General features: G+C 44.1%; 2 protein-coding genes across 10 annotated transcripts in view; one reads left to right on the forward strand and one right to left on the reverse strand.

The window, feature by feature from the left end:
- Positions 1 to 1,685: 1,685 nt before the first annotated feature.
- On the reverse strand, positions 1,686 to 21,903 carry GIN1 (gypsy retrotransposon integrase 1). Of its 9 annotated transcripts, XM_084833823.1 has the most exons (10): positions 20,241 to 20,378; positions 19,040 to 19,200; positions 16,461 to 16,704; positions 10,278 to 10,418; positions 8,717 to 8,910; positions 7,512 to 7,817; positions 5,719 to 5,904; positions 5,438 to 5,608; positions 4,209 to 4,494; positions 1,686 to 2,783 (listed from the first exon to the last, which is right to left on the reverse strand). In XM_084833823.1, the coding sequence occupies exons 4-10, from the start codon at positions 10,414 to 10,416 to the stop codon at positions 2,602 to 2,604; spliced, it is 1,464 nt and encodes a 487-aa protein (XP_084689949.1). In that variant the 5' UTR covers positions 10,417 to 10,418; positions 16,461 to 16,704; positions 19,040 to 19,200; positions 20,241 to 20,378; the 3' UTR covers positions 1,686 to 2,601. The 9 variants fall into 9 exon arrangements, with proteins under 9 accessions (XP_084689949.1, XP_084689955.1, XP_084689954.1 ...); XM_084833829.1 differs by lacking the exons at positions 16,461 to 16,704; positions 19,040 to 19,200; positions 20,241 to 20,378 and adding exons at positions 20,981 to 21,056; positions 21,824 to 21,903; XM_084833828.1 differs by lacking the exons at positions 16,461 to 16,704; positions 19,040 to 19,200; positions 20,241 to 20,378 and adding exons at positions 20,981 to 21,056; positions 21,149 to 21,233.
- PPIP5K2 (diphosphoinositol pentakisphosphate kinase 2) overlaps positions 21,469 to 22,306 on the forward strand; it is a 104,357-nt gene continuing 103,519 nt past the window's right edge. Inside the window, exon 1 of the mRNA XM_084833809.1 lies at positions 21,469 to 21,522. The gene's annotated coding sequence lies outside the window, so the exon portion shown is untranslated. The remainder of the gene's footprint in view (positions 21,523 to 22,306) is intronic.

Genomic DNA, 22,306 nt, shown 5'->3' on the forward strand with positions numbered 1-22,306 from the left:
TCCCTGCCACTGCCTTCACCACCGCGTTCTCCACTTTCACCACCACCTTTGCCGCTGCCTTCTCCTCGCTACCACTTTCTCGGCCTTGGCCACTGCTGCCGTCGTCTCTGCCACCAGCTCCTGAGGCCTGTACGCATGCTGACTCTTATTGAAGGAAGTTGCCATTTTTAAAATGGCAACCTCCTGAAGTTCCTGGAAGTTGCCATTTTAAAAACGGCGACTCCCTGCAATAAGAGTTGGAGCATGTCCAGGCCTCAGGACCTGAAGGTTGTGGCAGAGATGGCAGCAGCGGCGAAGATGGCGGCAGAGAAGGCAGAGGCGGTGATGGCGGAGGAGGACAAGGAGAAGGCAGCGACGATGACGGCAGCGGAGGTGGAGATGGCGGCAGCGGTGGCAATGAAGGACAAGAAGGCAGCAGCGGCAATGACAGTGGTGAAAGTGGAGGAGGTGGGCAGCTCAGGTAAGGACCTGGAGGCGCCATTGCGACTCGGCTGGGGGGGCTGAAGCTCCAAAGCACACTGAGCGCTTCGGCGAGCCCCTGATCCTCTCCAGGTCACTTCGTGCCCCTTCCACTTTGCCTCGGAGGGGCTCAAAGTGACCTGAAGCATCCTGCTTCGACTCGGGGTTCAGGCCTTGGGCCGAAGGCGTGCATGGCCCTAGCTGAAACCAAAAGCAAGTATTAGTTTTATGCTTTTATTATTGTTTACATAATGCATCATCATATTCTAGGTAAGTTTTCTTAACTAGTTTAGAATGATTGTTTAGTTTGTCCAGATGACACTGTGAAAAATATTGCCTCAGAAGGAATTCTTCACATGGATCAAGACTATAAAGAGGAGGTTTAGAGAAGAATGAATAAAGCTTCAAACAATAAGGCCTTACCAGCCTGTTTTGGGGATTCTCAAAATACCACAAGAAGCTCATCTACAGGTGTTCTCTATGTTCCTCACCAAGCTCATCTAGAGCTCCAGTGAAGTGCATGCTAGCACAGACAGCGTATCTTGCTAATGAATTAAAAACCATCTCAAAGATGGGCTTTGCCATATCTGCTATGAACGTAGACACAGCACTAAAGTTAACTGGTACTTTATTGAGGAACACATGTCTTTTGTTGCTCTGAGTATACGCATCAGAGACCTGTAAGGACCTGCCCCACACCAGTACTGCCTTACATGTAGCCCAGACTGGCAACTTTGGCAGCAGTTCTCCAAGAGGTCATGCAGAAATCTTTTCCAGCTTCCTAAGATTCTTTATTTTTGGCTGGAGCTGCCAGAGATTGAATCTGGGAACCTCTACACGCAAGCATACATTGGGGTAGTTTGCATGTCATGGCAGCAGATCTTGGGTTAATTAATTAGCCCTCGATTTGCAGGGATGCGCAGAACATGTGAGTCTTTTCTACTTTGAATAAACAACCTACAAACGGGGCGTTTATCGGTTGTTATCATGACTTTCGAACCCAGATGCTCTGGGTTGTTTATGAGTTAAACAACCCAGAGTTAACCCAGCAACAAATTAACCCATGATTTCCCAATGTGATGTGAAAACCAGATCATTGTATTGCTAAACAATCCACACTCATGGATTTGCATGAAACGTGCACAACAAGATGTTGTGGTTTTATTCGATGAGGCAAAGACTGCTGAGGGTTGACCAGAATACTTGCTACTAAGACTTCACACCAATTCCACAGTAACAGTTTTATTTCACAATAGTCTCTTTATACTTGTGGCAAAAAGACAAATACATGCATATACTATTGTAAACTTCTGTTCATTAGTTAGCCCATTATTGTGCCCTGGTTTGCACATAATGCTAAATCATAGCTCAGCATTACATGTAACAGGCCCTGTGTGCCTCCCTCCCTCCTCTTTCCTCGTCCAGACTAGCCATGAAGAGGAGACTGGAAACATTCACTTCCATTTTCAGATAACTCCAGTTACTCACTAAGTCCGAACTATGGTTAGTATTCAACATGGTTTAGGGCAGGGATGGTCAATCTGTGGTCCAAGGAATTAGTTCAGACCTCTGGCAAAAACATACCCACTGGGTGGGGAGGAAGAGGGGAGAGAAAGAAATGGGGTGGCCCCGCCCACTGCCAGCAGGCAAGCCCCAACAGATTACCCCGAGGGAATGTGCCCCTCAACAAAAATGGTTCCCCACCACTGGTTTACTGATACAAGTCAGGATGATTAACCACTATTGGAAGTTGGCTAAACAATCATTAACATTAACCACAGTTTGTCCAAGTTTGTATAGTGAAAGCTTCTGGTCCCCCGCTTGTGGCTGCACCAGAGGAAGATTGAGAAGGGAGGCGTGCATAAGCCTGAGAATTACTACTGCTCATGGATGTGCAGCAAACACAACTTTTATAAGTAGCCATCTAGCTAAAACAGTCCAGTGTTAATTCTTGGCAAAGGAGACAAAGACTAGTGGAGTTCTTTACACAACACTGACAAGTTAAGTACCATTAACTCCAATGATGCCTTACGGTACAAGAGTCAAGTAGCCTCAGTCTTACTTTGGAGAGTCCAGTAAGCTGCAAACCACTGCTTTGGGTTCGTAACTTGACTCAGTGGAGTCTGGGTTTGAAAATTCTGGTTATGCAATACTTTTACATTCTGAGAATTCAAGGTCCTTCCCCAGCAGGACATCATCATGCAAAGGAGTAGGACCTCCTTTTGCAGAGCATATATCTTCTGCACTCTGGTCTGTGGACATTTCAGATGAACCAACATAGTCATGGTCAACAACGATGGCATTTTTCCAAATGTAGTTGCTATCTGCAATAGGCAAACACATCTTGATTAGAGGTCATTTTAGCTAACCAGAGGATTATCATGAAAGGGATTCCACTAACCAGGTTTCAGCTATACAGGCAAGGATATAAAATGGCTGGGAAAAACTCAAGCCAACTGCATCATGCACCTCTGAATCCAGGGAGAGAAAGAGCAATTTAGATGTAGCAATACAGGTACTCTTCTATCTCTATCCCACTTCGTTCCCATAAAAAAGATGGGAAAGGACTACAAAAAGATGTGGAAATTCCCCAGCATGCTGCAAGTAGTCAAGGAAGGGGCAGCAACTGGTCTGCGGGTTTTATGTTTCAACAGGCCAAACGCTTCCTGGATTTTTTATGCTCTCCTTCCCTTTTCATTATTCCTATAGATCCAAAGATATTTGCATATTCATTACTTTTAGACAGTAGAAGTATTTGGTGTTAATGGGATTTGTACACTTAAGGTATCTAGTTAGAAAGGCCTAGTTTACATTTTCTGAGGAGCTTCCTTGCAAAACTACTCAAGATACAGTTAACTGATGTGTCTTGTATCAAGCCCCATCAGAATACAGGCACTTTTTGTGCTGCGGTTCAGATCTTTAAACTATGCAGCTGTTGTCTCCTTTCTAAATATCAGACTCAGTGACTCAGTGATAGTTTAGAGGAAATGAAATAGCACTAAAGAAAATGAAATCGCTGGGCCTGTCATGATTAGAGTGGAGATCAACATTAAATATTTCAATTATCTTCCCTGAACTAAGACAAAAAGCCAGAATTGTTTACTGACAATATATATTCATACTGTCAAATATATTCATCCTCTGCACAAATGTTTGGAATATTTTAAGAGAAGGATTTAGTACAGGTGCTTTAAACAACATCCAAGGCATTCAACTATTCATTATTTTTGCTGGCTAGATTAAGCAGAATAATCTAAGAAGGATGAAAAAGATAGGATAGGAAGTATTCTTCACATCTCACTTTTCATTTGAGCATTGCTTTCCGTGATTACATTTTTAAAAGTTCAGTTAACACATTTAGTTTTCATCTCAGACATGCCTTTCTGGACAATAATCACAAAACTTCTCACTGTAAACTATCAGTGATACGTTTTCAAGGCTTCCTTAAGCCTCAACATGGGTCCCGCAGTTAGTATAATGGGTGTACTGCCCCGCCCTTCAAACACATACAACTGTACATGCTCACTCTATGTGTCCGGGGAGGGGGGGGGCAGGACTCTAATTTTACAGAGCAGGAAAACCTTGGTTTTTTTAAACTCTTCCCAAAATCTGTACACTTGAAAGAAGCAATGAAAGCTGAAGGCAATACATAGGCATAACACTAGAGAACATCAAAGTGAGCACCTTTTGTTGTTTCATTATTTAACAAAAGGAAAAACTCACTAGGAAGAATTAGAACTAATTTTCACCTTGTTTGTGAGATCCTCTTACATATGGTTTAAGATGAGTTACTTTGATGGGCCTTTTCAGTCTTGAGCCTGCAGCATCTCTTAATATTGCACAGCCATTATCAGTGATGTAGTCTATAATACATGGACCAACCCATTCAGACTTGAATCGGCCATCTTTCCACCAGTTTTTCCTTTGTCTAAGAACTTCATGTCCAACTTTGAGAAAAGGATCCAGTTGCTTTGGCTTCTTCCTAACACGGCCCTTGTTCCTGCTCTGCTGTTCCACAGACATTTTCTTTAAATCCTATGAAGAAAAGCAACCTATTAGTTAGAAGTTTTTTGGTCTTTAGAACTTTTTTTGGTCTAGGTGTGTACAGTTCTTCAGAGATTGATGTGCTTTTGCAGTGCATCTGATATCTGCAAGCAAGAAGGAGCCCGGCATCAGTTTATCCTAATCTTTGGGTATACTGCAGATGTGGAAACTCACAAAACCAGCATGGGTGGAAATCCCAGTTACATACCTGGCAGAAGTCATATTGACATGGCATCTTGTATCTCTACTGTGTCATATATAAGTATGTTTTAATATTAGCCTGTCTTATTACAATATAAAGAAAGTTTGACCTGTTTGTTAATTTGACATAGGCTATACTGAAGGTCACTGAACCAGCAACTCGATAAGAATCCTTAATCTAGGAATCACTGGATCTGCATATACCATTGCAAGGCTTCCTTAGGAGAACAGGTGTTATTATATATTTTTAAATTGATGGATCAAAAGACAGTTCTCTCACATTTCAAAACCAATGAAGCAAACAGCTATGTAACCTGAAACTGAATTGTGACAGTCAGCATTATATATGTCTAAATAATAACTGATCTTCTCTCATTTTCCTGTTCCAAATGAAGTCGCCTGAATAAAGCTAGTTTTGCTTGCCTTATTACATTTAAAGTTGCTGCCCCTGTGCATTTCATATAAAAGGAATCTAGTGCTGTGTCAGACAGTCCCACACTATAGGGGATGTTCCTCCATAATTTGGGAAGCTTGAATGAGACTTATTCTGACAGGTTGTGCCTGCTTTTGGACAGTATTTGTATCCTCCTTTAGCTCTAAAAATTTAAATTAAAAATGTCTGAAAAACACAAACAGATGCACTCAATCTTTATTGTTCCTTTATTTTATTTTTCTTTGAATTATAGAATTCACTGACTCGTATTTTTTCTGAGAAACGAGGGGAGAGATTTACCTGGCCACTTGAAGCTGTCCTTTCCTGCACTGCTCTGTCGGCTTGTTTAACTGCACTTATGATTCTGGCAAACACACAGTCACTCTCTCCTTCCTGAATCACACTTAAAGTTGAAGGCATATAGGGATTTCGTTTAAACATTTGGAAATATGGTGTGTTCTGATTAGTTTCCTTTATAAAAGGGGAAGAAAGAAACGGAACAATGTTTATTTTTGACACTGTGATAACAAAGAGCATTCAGTCCCAGTTCACACAAGAGATACAATGTTGTTCATACGTACTGAATAAATCAAATTGAATGCATACGCAATAGCTTGTAAATGCTCATCCCAGTCTTTGGCATGCTCTGTACAGTATTTGAGAAGGAAAGATCTGATGGTCTTGCCAATTTCATTTTCATGATCAGGTTCAGGATATGACATTATTAATTCCTTTGTCCCAAAGAGTTCAAACAGCTCACTGTTTATCTTAAAAAAAAAAAATCCATATTGTTTTACCTAGCAACTTGAAATTGTCCTTTGAAATAGCAGTGAAATCCCACACAATCTATAACTGACATTATTATTGTTTTGTGACTACAGGAATATTTAATTTACATATTTTTGGAATATTCAGTACCCTTCTTTCAGAAGAGCTTCATGTGAATTAGATGTCTGTTGTATTTCTAGATTGATGCATTGTGATTTGCCCAAGGGAACACCATGAACCCCTTTCAAAACCAAGGTTAAACTATCACAAGAATTCTTTCAGTCTGGCTAAAGGGCCACTGGATGCGGTGTAAATTCTGCTTTGCCAACAGGGAAGCCTGCCAGCAGGATGGCACACTGCCAGAAGCACTCCAGTACGTCCATGGAAAGATCCTCAGCCAAGGATGTCCTGCCAGGGTGTTCTGCCAGTAGTGGTGGGGGAAATGGGGTGTTTCAGGGGCAGCCAAGGACCCACAGGATCCTAAGCCCCCTTGTTCCCCTGACACAGCCTCAGTAGGAGCTTCAGGGCTGGCATAGTTAATTCCTTCCTATTCATCACAATGAGAGGGGGGAAAAAACCGGGGGGGGGGGGAGATGGTAAGTTACCTCCCTCCACCCCCTGCACTGGCTGTAGCAAACCAGGAGGGCTTGTGGCAGGAGCCCCTCTACAGAACCTCCTCCCACTGCACCCACAATTGCTCTGTTAGAGGTGGACCAACTCTGTTCTTCTTAGTGATAGAACGGGAAAAAGCAGTAAATAGAAAGAGAGACAAATATATATCTCATCTATTAATCAAGTCTGAGTGACTGCCATATGAAATAATCACAGGAAGTAATACAGATGTCATTTGAAAGAAAAATTTGCAAAGCTGATAACCAAGATGGATCTCTCATATATGCCACATCACAGTGTTCAAGGACCAAATGCAGTTTCAGAGCTTCAACGTGTTCTAGCTTTATTATCTATAAAACTATATGTCAAGCACATAGGGATCTATAGTGGGAGTAGGTAACTTGTGGCCATCCAGATGTATTGGCCTACAACGTCCATCAGCCCTAGCCAGCATAACCAACAGTAAGGGATGATGGCAGTTCTGGACAAAACATGTGGAGGACCACTAGTTGCCCACCCATGATCTACAGATATGGCTTCAGATTTGATTCCATAGCTGCATATATAGACGTAAGCTGAAACCTATGAAAGCTTACGCTGTATTAGTAATGTATCTAAAAAGGTACTAGTGAATTGATATTTTAAATACTGTAACCCAAGAGAAATAGAGCTATCCATACATATTATGATTACTAAGTGACTCCCCCCACCCTCAAAAAAAATTGAGAAGAAAATTGTATTTCTCAAAAGCAAGATCATATGCTTCTTGGCATAACTTGAGTGTTCTGTAGAGGCACTGAACTTTTTCAGCTCAATTTCTCTTTCAAGATACAAAGTCATTTATTGTAGTTGTTCAAATTTAGACATTTTAAAAAGATGCTAAATAATATACTCATGATAGCACCCTTGGCTTCACCCCTCCCCTTAGTGAAAAATTATCAAGCATTTATCAAATTATCAAAAACAATTCCTCAGCAAAGCTCCCTCCCCTTACCTGATGAACAAAATCTTCTCCCTGATTTATAGCTATTTTTTGAGGTGGTCCATAACAAAACAATGCATTGACAATTGCTTTAGCCACTTCAGCTGCTGAGAGCTCACGCAGTGGCAAAACCACAGCCCACTTAGTAAAGACATCTGTCAGGAGGATGACATACACATGGTTTGTGATGGTGGCATTGAAAGGCCCCAGTAGGTTTATAGTAACTACAGTCCATGGGTCCTCTGCCTTAATAGCATGGAATTTGGACTCTACAATAGCGGTATTCTTTGCTACCCGGCAGTGTTGGCAAGCATACACCTGGGAGAAAAGTAATGAAAATAAGTATTAATATTAACCCTATTCCTTTTTTGGTAAAACATTATTCAGCTATCCTCTGTTTTTCTTAAGAGGCTTAAGACAGAAGAAGCATGTTCTATTGTCTTGTGTTGAAACTATTATAATTAGCAGCTATAAATGTCAAACAGATCCTCCTCTACAGTTACAATAAACGACATCGGCTCAGAGGTCTATTCAGATCAGCAAGAAAAGCTTTTATTTATCTGTTGAAAGCCTTTAAGAACCAACACAGTTGCTGAAAGTTAGCACAGCCAGAGCTTCTCTAGCACATGTTACCTTGACATCATATCGATAATGCCCCCCCCCATAATAATTATGGGGGGGGGCATTAGACTCTAACATGTCTAATAATTAGACATGTTAATTATAATTAGACTCTAACATGGTGTATGGATGGCTTTGCTCACAGGGATCACTTTTTGATCTTGGGGATCATGATGGCTTCCAGGAATGGACTCCATCTCTACAGCATACTGAATCTGTCACTGAACCAATGGTCTGTGAAGACAGGCCTAGCATGCCACTCTGAAAAATCTGTAGGAATATATTTGGCTACAGTATGGGAATCCATATCTTTTAAATGCTGATATGTCACAGATTTGGATATTATAAGACATTCTAACCATGTATTTGCTAGTGAAGCAAGTTTTAGAATTAGGATTTCACTCTGCATCTTGAACCTCTAGTAAGGAAAACCAGCTGAGAAAAATCTACTTAACTATGCAAGAGAAAATCTTGTCAGGTTTGTTCTGTGAACACTGCTTCATGCAAAGATGATTTAAAAAAAACCAGTTAGCCAATATTATCACTGAGAAGATAGCATTAACATGGGCAAGATATGATGTCAATATGACCCATACCCAGTGTTTGACATCGCTGGTTACTGATGTCCAATAATATTGAGATTCCACCAGGGTCAGTGTCCTTGATATGCCATGATGTGTACCTGCATGATTTTCATGACACTGTTCTAACACTTTTCTCTTCTCTTCATCTGAAAGAATTACCAGGCGCATTTGCCTCTTGTCTTTTCCCACATAGTATAGCTTATTATCTGAAAGAGAACATTTATGTAAATGGTGTTATTAGTTCACACTATTTTATGGTAGTTTTGTCTAGTTCAGACTGTTCAAAATTATTCAAGAATATTTCACAGCATGCCTATTCAAGACAGACAGATGAGTTTATTCTGAAAGAGAGATATAAAGCTCAGTTTTGTAGTCAGCACAGTCAGCATTATTATTTACTAAGGCTTTGAATTTGGAGGCTTATGAGTATCCTATGCAGAGAGGGAGGCACCTTGTGCCTCCGTCTCTGCATTTTAGCTAGACGGTCTAGTGGAGGATTTGGGGAGGGGGAGGGAAGGAGGCTGCAGCAGTGATAGGAAAAGGCATAAGCCAGCCACCCTGGCCTCCTCCACTCCCCACCCCCAGGACTGCCTCTTTTCCCCCATCTCCACGCTCCCTTTTGCAAGCACGAAGAGGTAGCTGGCGCAGTTCTCTCTGGGCCGGCTACGAGGGGGAGGGAGCAAGGAGCATGGTTTCCTGGCTATGAGGTTGGAGCTGTGTCTCCGACCTCGTATCCAGGAAACCAAACAATCCTATATCCCCCAGATGCTGTCTAGGGGACACAGGATTGTTCCCTAATGGATTTTGCATGTGTAGAATTTGGATTGAAAAATCACATTTATTTTTCTATGGAACTGTATTTGAAAACATGCAGATATGGGCCACAATTTATTTTATGTGCTAAATGTATATCCTCCATCTTCAACACTACTGTATTCCCAGGGCAGTTTACAAGTAGGATAAAATGTAGTTCAATCCAATATAATAAAGACAGAACAATCCAAACAAAAAAAAATGTGACCCAGCAATGAAAATTCAAACAAGCACAGCAGAGATTAAAAACTACCAGCCCTGATACAAAGTCCAAATGCCTTGGAAATAAAAAACGATGCCTGGTGCTGAAATGACATCAAAGTATGCATCAGGAGAGCCTTCTTGGAGAGGGAATTTCAAAAGATGGGGTGTCACCTCCAAGATGCCTTTTCCCTAGTCATCACCCATTTTTCCTAAGAAGGCACAGACATCTGTAGAAACACCTCTGACGACAACTTCAGTGACTGGGCTGAAGACAACAGCTCAACAGACATATGCATTAGAATGAAGCATGCAAACACGTACTGTTACTGATTTATATAATTTTCTGTATAGTATTTAGATTTCTTAATGCAAGATACTTTTGTCTTTAGACTAAAATCAAATTTGATTTTATTCTGCATATATATAACAATGAAATTCCTGTTTTATATTTAAGAAGCACCTATCAAGCCAAATATTCTTTGGCCTCAACCTTCTGGGATATACATTGTTACTCAATACACAGTGTAGCACCCTGAATTCCCAAGATTATATTTACCTTTGAAAAGAAACTTCTTTGCTGCTCTTCTTATTCCGCTCCTTTCACTTGCTAATGTTGTGGGATGATATCCACCTGTTTGTTTGTAATATGAGATCTGTTTCAGATGGAGCCCACCATTTTTGCCACTACGGACCATTGCTGTTCAGAATGAAATAAATACAAATTGCATAAACATATCCTTACAACACATGCAAAACTGTGAATATCTGTAAAATAAAAGGGGGGATACAAAGTTAGCATATAGCACAGCCTTCCACTACCTGGTGCCCTCGAATGGGTTGCCCTACAATTCCCACCATCCCCAGCCAGCATGGCCACCGAGACAGCACCATTCAAGCTGTCCCCAAACCAGTTCTGATTATCTTCACAGATTTCAAGTTCCAAGTGTATGTAAACTGAGAACTGTCTGCGGTGAGAAACAGGAATTTTAGAGCAATTGTTCCAAGGCTGTGGAATGAACTCCCCCAGGAGGTGCACGGTTCCTCCTCTTTCTTGGCCTTACAGAGAGGATATAAAACACACATCTTTTGTTTGGCCTTTGGGTTTTTCTTCTGCCTTTCTCATTGGTTTGTTGAATTTGTTTTTTAATTTATTATTGTAAACCACCTCAGGCACTGGGAAGGTAGCTCATAAATCTTTTTAATAAATAAGTATCTGTTGATAATTTTATACAGAATACTGTATCCTGCTGCTTTATATGACCACGGAATAGCAATCATTACTAAACTTGGAATAAGTAACAGACAGAACATGGTGGAAAGACAAAAGTAGTCAAATTGTTATGTTATTACAGGGTTGCTGATTGCATGTACTGCAAGTTGGGCCCGAAGAGCATTCTGGGGATTCTGCTCGTGTACCGTCCATCCCGCTGCACGACAGACTCCCTGGCCGAGGTGCTCTCTGATGTGCGTGTGCAGTCCCCTAACTTGTTGGTGTTGGGGGTCTTCAATCTACCTTTGGAGGCCATCCTCATGGGGGCGCCTCAGGACTTCATGGAGACCATGACTTCTTGGGAGCTGCACCTTATTCCAACTGGGTCCACTCATGTAGCTGGTCATGCGTTAGACCTTGTGCTTGTTTCTGGACAGGTGGGATCTGGAAATTGGGGGTATATCCACTACCCCTTTGTCATGGTCAGATCACTACCTGGTGGGGTTTGACTTCTTGGTTCCACAACCCCCCTGCGGTGGTGGAGGACTCATTAAGATGCTCCACCCCAGGCGTCTTATGGATCCAAATGGATTCCTGACTGTGCTTGGGGATTCTTTGGAGCACGCAAATGGCCCCTTGGTCGAGACCCTGGCGGATGGCTGGAATGCTGCAATCACTGGGGCATGAGACCATGTGGCTCGGGAACACCCTCTCCCCCTGAACAGAGCTCAGACTGCACCATGGTTCACCCCATGGTTGTGAGCTCTGAAGTGGGAGGTGAGACGGCTAGAGCACCGGTGGCGAAAATCTTGCTCTGAAGATGATCGGACACGGGTTAGAGCTGTAGCTTCAGACTACCATGTGGCGATAAGAGCAGCAAAAAAGAATTTTTATGTTGCCTCTATTGTGTCTGCAGAGTGCTGTCCCAGTAGGCTGCTCCAAGTGGTCCGGAACCTGGTTGATCCAGTTGTTCTGGAACTAATGGAGCACTCTAAGACCTCCAGTGATGAGTTTGCATAGCTCTTTGCATATAAAATCGACCAGATCAGGAGTGCTATTCCATGCGCTGTGGATACAGTTAGTGAACAAGGGGCGGCCAGTGTCAGACTGGTTGTGTGGGATCAATTCCAGCTTCTTCCCTCTGAGGAAGTAGACAAGGTGCTTTCATCTTTAAGGCCAACCACCTGCCTACTCGATCCTTGCCCATCTTGGCTCATTATGAACTCCAGGGAGACACTTAGGGAGGGGATCAAGGCGGTGGTGAATGCCTCCCTTGAAGAGGGAGTGATGCCATCAGTCCTCAAGGAAGCGGTGAGAAGACCACTGTCAAAGAAGCCCTCCTTGGATCCCCAAGACTTGAACAACTTTTGCCTGATCTCGAATCTGCCGTTTTGGGGCAAGGTGACTGAGTGGGTGGTGGATTTGCAGTTGCAGGCACACTTGGAAAAAGCCGATTATCTGGATCCATTTCAATCAGGCTTCAGGCCTGGGCATGAGACAGAAACGGCCTTGGTCACCTTGGTGGATGATATGGGGAGGGCTCTGGATAGGGGCAAATGCTCCTTCCATGTTCTCCTCGATCTCTCAGTGGCTTTTGATACCGTCAACCATGGTATTCTCCTGGACCGCCTGGAGGGGTTTGGCATAGGAGACACCATATTACATTGGTTCCTTTTCTTTCTGTCTGGCAGGTACCAGAGAATAGCTCAGGGGGAGGAGACTTCAGACCCTTAGCTGCTCATTTGTGGGGTGCCACAGGGTTCTATTCTCTCTCCATTGCTATTTAACATCTATATGAAGCCACTGGGGGCTATCATCAGGAGGTCTGGGGTGCAGTGTCACCAATATGTGGATGACACACAACTCTACCTCTCATTTAAATTCTCGTCAAGGTCGGCTGTAGAAACCCTGTCCAAGCATTTAGAGTTGGTGAGTGGCTGGATGGAATGGACCAAGCTGAAACTGAACCCCAACAAAACTGAAGTACTTTTTGTGGGAGACAAGGGGAGGTTGGGGGATTTTGACCTGGTGTTTAATGGGGTGCAGCTACCCCTGAAGGACCAGGTGTGCAGTCTGGGGGTCATTTTAGACTCCCAGCTGTCCAAGGAGGCTCAGGTGTCATCCGTGAGCTGGGCAGTGCTGTACCACCTCCATCTGATATGGCACCTATTTCGTTAACCATCTGCTCCCATCAGTAGTTCATGCCCTGGTCTCCTCTTGCCTAGACTACAGTAATGCGGTCTATGTGGGGTTACCTTTGAAGATGGTTTGGAAGCTGCAGCTGGTACAGAATGCGGCAGCCCACCTGATTATTTATTTATTAAAGGCAGCCATCGGCGAGACCACATCACTCCAGTGCTGAAGGAGTTGCACTGGTTACCAGCTGTTTTCCGGGCCAAATTCAAGGTGTTGGCATTGACCTTTAAAACCCTTTTTGGTTCCAGCCCTGTCTATCTTAAGGAGCTTCTCCAACAAAAACAGGGATGCCACTCAATGAGATTGGCCTCGGTAGGCCTTCTGTCCCATCAGCCAGGACAGCTAGGCTGGTGAGGACTAGGGAGACGGCCTTTTCTGTGGTGGCCCCCACTCTTTGGAATTCCCTCCCTAGTGACCTCCGCCACGCCCCCTCTTTGATGGGCTTCCGCCGGGCTTAAAAAACCTCGCTGTTCAGGTGGGCATTTGGAGTGGGTCAGGGTTTCTTAGAACAGTGTCATTTTGTTATATTGTTTTGTTCAGGTGATTACGTACATTCATTATATTTCGTGTTGTTATTAGTACTGTATGCTGTCTAGAGTGGTGAGGTAGCCGGCCAGATGGGCAGCTAATAAATCTAATAAATAAATGAATAAAAACCTAAGGAAACTATTGTTTTTGTGTAAACTTTATGGTGATTTTGCAAATGCAGTTTAACACTTGATGACAGCAACATCACATGCCAATTTGCATGTAGGAAGTAGCCCATGGATCAAACATTCAGATTACAAAGGCCCTCAAGCATATTAGTCAATGAAGACAGTTAAAAAGTTCAACTGCAGGACTTGCAGAATGGTAAGTTATCAAGTTATGAAATAATGAATTGTATTGCATGCCACTAGTGTCTTCATTTAAAAAAAAATAGTTCAGAAAAGCCTACATACTGAATGACATTAACACTGAGATGCCATAAGGGGTGATGTCTTAACCAAAGAAAAACCAAAAAAAGTACAACTTAAGTCACTGGTAAGACCACTGCGTGCAGGCCTGCAAATAGCCACTTGCTTTGATGGCTTTTATAAGAATCTCTTCCAAGCAAATATGAGAGGATGTTTTTATGAACTGCAAGGGAGTTAGTTAATTTTCTCACTCTGGCCTGCCCATCCCCAACCCAATCCAGGTCTTTCCTAGTTACAAAGCTTTCAACATACAACTACTACTCAAATGATTGTGAAGGGCCACTAAGCGTTAACAGCAAGCGTTTATAGTTAAAATGAAGGAAATATACATTATAAAGTACACCAGTGTTCTTCACTGCAAGATCTGCAGGCCGGTGACAGCTCCCCATCACCCCAAGTACAGCTCCCCTTCCCTTTTCCTCCCCTTCTCTTCAGTGACAGCTCTTCTCTCTCTCTCCCTCTCTCATTCACACACACACACACATACACACACGACTGGCAGTGAGTGGCTGCAAGAGCTTTCCACCCCTTGGACTAGCCGTAAGATCTGGTGCCTGATTATGATCTCATATACAAGCACCATGTGTTCATCCAAAGGAGACAAGGAAGAAAGAAGCTACAAAGGAAGGAGGCAAGGAGAGAGGCAAGAGACAAGAGAGGAAATCAGAGAGGAAACATGTAATGTGGAAGTCAGATCCTCCAAAAGATGTGAGGCAAGGACCAGCAATGTCCCCTAAAATTCCAGGATTGTTTTAGTTTTTTGGCTCTGTTTTGCACAAGCATGCTGTTGCAGGGCTGTGGCATGGCAAAACTGCTGGCTGGTTTTCTTATTGGTGGCAACACCTGGGGGAGAAGAGGAGTGAGCGAGCATACGCCTCTCTTGCACATGAAGCAAAGACAGCAGTGAAGGAGCATGAGAATATGGTGTTTCGCTTCTTTCTAAGTCAGACAAGATGGAACATTAGGATTTTACTGAACTAATGTCCGATCTGGCTGTGAACTGCTACAGTAGCATGGGATGTACATTTTAGAGCGACTGCTGTCTTTTTGTGTATGGGGTGGGAATACATCTAGTCATAAATAAACCAAAGAGAAACAGGAAGAACAAAAGGAAGTGTACAACAGAAGGCAGCACCCTTGTTAAGATTGTATTGTGCATTCCATAAATCCTCCCAAAGCGGGAATGAACGTAATATTCTGTGTTAATTTAGTTGCTAAGTAGTTAATGCAGATCTCACATTGAAGGGATTTTTGTTTTGTTTTTTTGCTGAAGTGGCTCCTGCTTAAAAAACCGTGAAGATCAATGGTATAAGTTACAACTACATTGGCCAAGAACCCTGAGTAAAGCACATGAGTCAGTTTCAGCAGCTAAGAAGCAAATACTAAATACACTCAATTTCCTGTACACGCTTAACTTGCTATGCTTCTATGGGTAACTTTGAAAGGTGACAATTATTTCATTTTCATTCTGCTTAGTTCTTACTACGCAATTAATCTCTGTTTCACACTTAATTATAAATGTTCTATTTTTATAAAGCACTTTACACATGATTAGAGAATCGCATACTAAATTCACTACATTTTTACAGTAAAATATTAATCTTGTTTCATAAAGTACAAAAAATGCATCAACTTTTAAATATAAGGCCAATGTACATAATCTTTAAAATCTTTAGAGGCAAGGACAGAATAACTGTAGCACTATTAAACAAAAAATAAATGCAAGGAGAGAAGTAGAAGTCAGTCCTCTGAGTTCAATGGGCTTATTCCCAATTAAGTATGAATGGAATTGCAGTCTAAGGCAATCCAATGCACAGGTTCTTAGAACTGATGTCCAAATCAGATTCTGAATACCTTCGATTGAATCTAACAGCAGCTGCAGTAGTGGCAAAAGCTAGATTGGGAGGGGGGTTGTTACCATGGTTGCTCAAGACACAGTTCTTCATATCTGAAGCCTACTTTTCCATGGTCAGGATATAAGCCCTTCTGGAACATTAGTTACTAGGGAAAAATTCTACAGTGCTAGGAGAATCTCTTCTGAGGACTGGATTTATGCTGCCAGAGGACAGGCTGCTGTGAGTCCAATAGAGCTCGCCCCAAACTAGATTTAACCAAATACATGGGAGCATAGCATGGGTAAGGTTATGAATCTAGGTAGCACAGTGCCCTCATAAGGTACCCACAAGGGAGTAACAGAGGCAAGGCAAGAGCTTCCCCCCCACCCCCCAAAAAAGCAAAAAGTGGTTTTATATATAAATAAAAGGAAAATTGCAAGGAAAATTACTGAAGCATTGTCCCTGGAAAGCTAGAAAGAAAAAGAAAGAAAAAATCAAAGGAACTGAGGAGGAACAAAATATTGCAATCTTATTATACCTACCTTTATTTTCTAATCTTTCTGAGACATGTCAAAGGTGGGAAGGAATGGGGGGGTCCACAGCATGAAAGTCAATCCAAAGTGAACAGGAGTTTCAGGCCATGGATTGCAACAATGCAGAAAACAGGCATCCAAACCAGAGCTTCCAGGAGCAGGTGTGAGGACAGACAAGCTGGTGATGTCTTGTAACAGCAATTTAGATTGTTGCTTTCCCAATCTAAATTGTTCCCCCAGATGCAATTTGTCCCTTAAAGAAAACATACGGGTACCATGGTCTCACTCTAATTTGTACCCCATCCCTACCACTGCTTTTAAACGAAATTAAGGAGACAGGGGAATAAATCACAGATTTCAAAAGTCTTGCCTAATTTGGCCCTAAGAGTCCCATTTAACTATGTAGGATGTATTTCCAACTGGAGGAGAGATCTGCAAACACTTTGGACTCATCCAGTGTCACTTGCATTTACCACCTGGAGTCAAGAGCTGCAAGAGAGATCACTGTCAGCCAGCCCCAACAGGAACTCAAACATCCTGATTTGACTTTTTATTGTAGTTTAAATTATGTTGTAAACCATCTTGAAAACTTCACTAAGTAGATAGAATATAAATATTTATGTTTATAAAAATTGAATTTGTTTCCATCTATCTTTGGGCATGTGCAATTACATTAACAGTTTTCAGTGCCTTCATTTCTTTTCTTATATATAAAAATAAGGAAAGTATACACTCTGGGTTTGTCACACTTTTAAATATCTACAAGTATTCTAATAATTTCCATGGAAAACACTGAATATCCTAAATATAGCATTTAAATTATATGGAGTGTACCCCATTGATTTTTCCCTCCTGATCAAATATTTCAATTCTGCTACTTTCAGCTGTTGGAAAATATATATAGCACATCAAAATAACGTGCTGTATTTTTTCAGTTTTTCTACATATAAGATAACCATGCTAAGGCTGCAATTCTAAACACACTTACTACGGAATAAACCCCATTGAATACAATGGAAATTATTCTTGAGGGCACAATCTGATGGGGATATTTGGCCGCCTCTGAACTTGGAGGTGAACGACTATTCAATGCAGGGTGGGTGGAGCATGGAGGGGATCTTCTCCATCTCCTCCATGCTCCAGCCGCCCATCATTTGTGGCTAGATGGCCTATTTCAGCTGTGTAGCTGGAGCGGTTCAGAGTGGGGGGGGGGGAGGCCAGATGGCACATAGGAAATGTTGTACCAGTGCTTCTGCCCCTCCTCACTCCCAGGAACATCCCCTTTCCCCCTGCTCCATGCTGCTCTTCTGAGCGCCGAGACAGGGATGAACTGCACCGCCTATGAAGTGGCGGGGGAGGGGAGGCAGTTTTCTGGGAACTGACCTCAGAGCGCTGGCTGCGAAGTCAGTTCCCGGAAAGCAAAAAATCCTACTACTGTCTAACCAGTGTCTAGTGGCCACAGGGTAGCATCCTCAGAGAACAAACCTATGCCCACCAGACAATGTATGGGGAGGCATAGGACAATTCAGTTACCTGGCTCTGAACTCAGACGATGCGGAGAGAACCGCTCTGGCTACCTCTCCACACTCAGAAAACGGAGTGTGGAGATGAGGAAAACAGGTGTTCCTGGGGGCAGGGAGGGGAGGAGACCAGGGTGGCTGTGTTACGCTGTTTCCTATAGCCGCCCCACCCTCCTTCCCTCCTCCTCTGAGGCACCACTGCTAGATAGGCGAATTCGCCCATCTAGCAGAAGTGCAGGGCACAGAGGCAAAGATCGCCTCTGCTGTCCTTCCACCCTGCATTGGATACTCTGCAGCCTCCAAGTTTGAAGGCTGCTGACTATCTGGATACGACTGTGCCCTAATTTCTTAAATTGATATTCTGCCTTTCTACCACATAGTGCGCAAAATACGTTCCAAGTAAGCATGCATAGAATTGCTTTGAATATGGTCTGAAAGCACAAGATGAAGAGCTAAAACTAAGCTTTGTCTGGGTCTGATCAGTGCCTGTCTGGGAAACCCAAATACAACAATCTGGGAAACCCAAATACAACAAACCCTGAACTCCATCATGGAAGAAAGGTTGGATGTACATTTTTTCTATCTATGCTTCACTTTTCAGTCAAGATCCAGATGAAGACTGGAGTGACCAGGTTGAAGGCAAATGTAACAAATTAGATACGCATTTAATACCAAAATAAAGAAAACAAAATCCTAACCGAATGTCAGATGGTTTTCCAGTTCAAAGTTTTCTAGAAAACCCACAAAATTGCTTGCACTGCAAATTATTATGATTAAAGATAAGTTAACCACAGTAAAAATAAATAGCACAACAAATGGATAAATAGTAGAAATAGAATTCAATAACAAGAATTCTGAGAAACACTTGGACTGGTAGAAGAGCGGGAGGCTGTGGGTGCTTGCAGATGAGGCTTTTATAGCACAATTGCCTTGCTTCATTCACAGAATTTAAAGGGAGATTCAGACAATACCATCTTCCATTTGTAAGCGTCTTGTATTTTCCCACCATTTCTTCCATCTTTCTTACCACAGAAAATGTATTAAGGCTTCAATCCTATACAAAGTTACCTGGGAGTAAGCCCTATTAACTTCAATCTTCTGTGTAGAGATGCACAGAATTGCAATGTAAGGAGAGAAAGTCAGAATAGCTGCTGAACATATTTTGATTGGTAGCATTAACAGCCCTCTGTCTGGAAGCATACTGAGTGTGGACAGGAGGTCATATCTTCCTGAAGAGGGTGGGAAGAAGAAGGGCAGAATTTCCAACACTTCCTTCAAAAACCCCGTATCACAGGATAAGCCGCTCTTAATCTACTCTGACCTTAATTCCACACATAGGCCTGGTTCACATGTTCACGGCAGGGAAATAAGCCATGTGACTTATTCCCCCCACCCCCATGTGTGCTGGTCATATGCCAGGGGGGTTAGTATAATTACCCTAAGCAACGCAGCTTGTCATGTTGTGCAAACCCAACTGGAGTGGCTTATTGCCATGGCAACAAGCCACCCTGGCCAGGTTCACACAACACAACAAGCTGCACTGCCGAGGGTAATTATGCTAACCCCTCACCCGGCACATACACAGAGGTGGGGGGGGGGGGCATGAATAAGCCACTGTGGCTTATTTCCTCTTCATGATCATGCAAACCCAGTCATAGCATCTCTCAGTCTCTCTCCCTGCCCATCTCCACTATGAGAAAAGCAAGATTGGGCAGTTTATTTCTTCATTCCCTCCTACCCTAAAAAGCATCCGCACTGCAAATGTTTTAAAAATCCAAAAGGAAGCAGCGGCACACATTTTGCCCTCACGAAGACCCGAGCTCAGTACAGCATGAACGTCTATTGAAGTTCTTAACGGTGAAATCCTATTCATGTTCAGAGAGAAAGACATCCTACAATTCCCAGCATGCCTCTCGCAGCCATGTTGCCTGGGAGTTGTAGGACTTTTCTTTCTGTCTAAACAGGCATAGGATTGCACCCTAAATCATTGTACCGATGAATTACTGGCTCCTATCGCCTCCTATGAGCAGCTATCACGTTGACTACTCTAACTAGAGATCATCGTGGCGTCAAAAATAATCAGGAAATCCGGTCTGCAGATAAAGCAAATGCCGCTCCCTAAGCTCTTCCTACCAGGTCTCTCATGACAGCAGGGAGCGCTTCCCCCCAACTGCCTCCTGCGCCAACCGCCACCCGCACGCATGCGCACAACTCCTCCCGCCTCTTCGCCCGGAATGTACCAAGACGTTGTCGGGAGACGACTGAGTACCTTCCGTCGCCACAAACGCTGCCTCTGTGAAATTGTTCCCACCCGACGGGAGAGCGAGAACTTCTACTTCTTCTCCCGCTTCACTGCGAAAAAGACGGCACCACCTCGCTTCGAGACATTTGTGGCGCTTACGGAAGTGACGACAGGGCAGGAAGGCGCGGGAGAAAGTTTGTCGGCATCACAGAGATAATAAAAAGAAGAGTAATACATCCCCTGCCCCCAGGCTAGTGTTTGGCTAGGAACCTCATCTTTACGCTGAGAGAAAAAGGTAACAGCGCAGCGCGTCGGCTTGAAGTGAATGGAGTACCCAGGGGCCTGCGTTCAGATGAGTGCCGGCTTTGGGCTGAGGTGGGCAACTTATCTAGAATGACTTTTTCTGCAAGCTGAAGTGTGTCTCGTAGAGTGTTCTTTTGCTGGAACTCCAAAACAGTCTCCGACAGAAAGCGCTGGAGAATGGGGCCGGGGGCGGAGTAACTTCCACTGCAGCATTTTAATGCAGGGGTTAACCATCCTGATTGTCCCACAAAAGACATGGGTGCCTGTGATATATATTAGATGTTCACAGTAACGCTAGACTACACTGCAGGGTTGTTGTAAAATCCTCCACAACTACTCGTCGGCCACACGTCCAATCTGCAGCATGGACTATGCACTCCATTAAACTTTGCTCCACCTACAATGTAGGAATAATTACGGCGGCCTACATTACAGGGCTACTGCAAGCCACATTCAGCTCGTACCTGCAATAGGGTGCAAACGTGGACTACTTTACAGAGCCGTCGTAAGATGCTTTCTCCCAGCCACTTCTTCCTCAACCTGCAAAACGGGGAAAATAAAGATTGTATTGGAATCATTCGGCATATTTTCCCCCCACATGAAATAAGACTCGAGTTAAAAAGTGCACGAACTTCTAACTGGGCTTCCACCGCGGGGCGGAGACTGAGAGCGCTCTGTTGCCCAGTCATAGCTGTAGCTGAACTCCTGGATTTCCGCAGGTTCCCGCGGGGAAATGTCACTTTTATCCCCGGTGGCGGTGGCGGGGGAATAGTGTCGAAAATAACCAGGAAGTCCTTTATCCAGGCAATGGAGTTGCCACTCTACCTTTGTGGAGAGTCTAGGATAGGCACTGTGAGGCAGACGGGAGTGGGCGGGGAATAAGGAGGGAGTCAAGGGTACGGAGGGGGCGGGGCGGAGGCGAGGTAAGAGCGCCTCCTGCTCCTTTCTCAATGGGGAGGAAGCAAAGCAGTAACAGCAGCGGCGATGGTAGGAGCGGCTGGCGCAGGTGAGGACGACGGGCTGGCCGCGGGTGGGACGTTTTTCCACCTCGCGCGCGGCCCGCCCCGCCTTAACAGCGCTCTCATCCGTGCCCCGAAGGCCAGCGGTGGAAATAGGGGGCGGACCCGGCAGGGGAGCGTGCTGGTGGGCTGGGCGGCTGGGCTCGAGGCGGGTGGCGCGCGAGCGCCGGAGGGAGCGCGTGCGCGCGCGCGCCCGTTGGTCTGTCCCGCCGACCCCTCCCCCACCCCCTTCACCGTCGGGCGTTCCTTCAGCCTAACTGTCGCCCTTGTCGCCCTTCGTCTCCCTACCTGGCCCGAGTTGCCCTCGCAAAGGCCGGACAGGGCGGAGAAGGGAGTCTCTCACGCCCCTGCTTAAAGTGAATAAAGACGGAGGACGAGCGCGCGCGCTGTGCCCTATCGCCTGGCCTTTGTGTTTATTCAGCCCACACTCCCATCACCACCGCCTCAGGCCCCCCGTCGACATATTCGCGCGCCTACTACTGCTTCGCGTACACACACCGCGCCCTCTTTTTATCCGCTTGCCTCACCTGAAATTACCATGGTTCTGAATCATGTCAGGGGGCAAGAAACACGTTGCGATGAACGCACGTGTCAATGGCCGCTTTTTCAAAGAAGGAGAAAGACTCCCTGTACTGAAACTTTGATTAAACCTTGCCTCTGCCACAGCCAGCATCAGCTAGGTAGGGATCAAGGTCGCCAGTCCCTATTTTCACCCGCCTTTCATTTATTGCCTGACGCTTCTTCTCCTCGCTTCTGCAGTGGTGGTGGCCG

Source organism: Heloderma suspectum, chromosome 2, assembly GCF_057233095.1.
Source record: "Heloderma suspectum isolate Gila_16-S chromosome 2, 16-S_ref, whole genome shotgun sequence".
Classification (NCBI taxonomy): Eukaryota; Metazoa; Chordata; class Lepidosauria; order Squamata; family Helodermatidae; genus Heloderma; species Heloderma suspectum.

Coding starts and splice junctions, on each gene's coding strand:
- GIN1 (XM_084833829.1), bottom strand. CDS start 10,416: ATGGTCCGTAGTGGCAAAAATGGTGGGCTCCATCTGAAACAGATCTCA. Junction 5,609..5,718: donor CATTCAATTTGATTTATTCA/GTACGTATGAAC, acceptor CCTTTTATAAAG/GAAACTAATCAGAACACACC. Junction 2,784..4,208: donor AAGAGGATCTCACAAACAAG/GTGAAAATTAGT, acceptor TGCCTATTGCAG/ATAGCAACTACATTTGGAAA.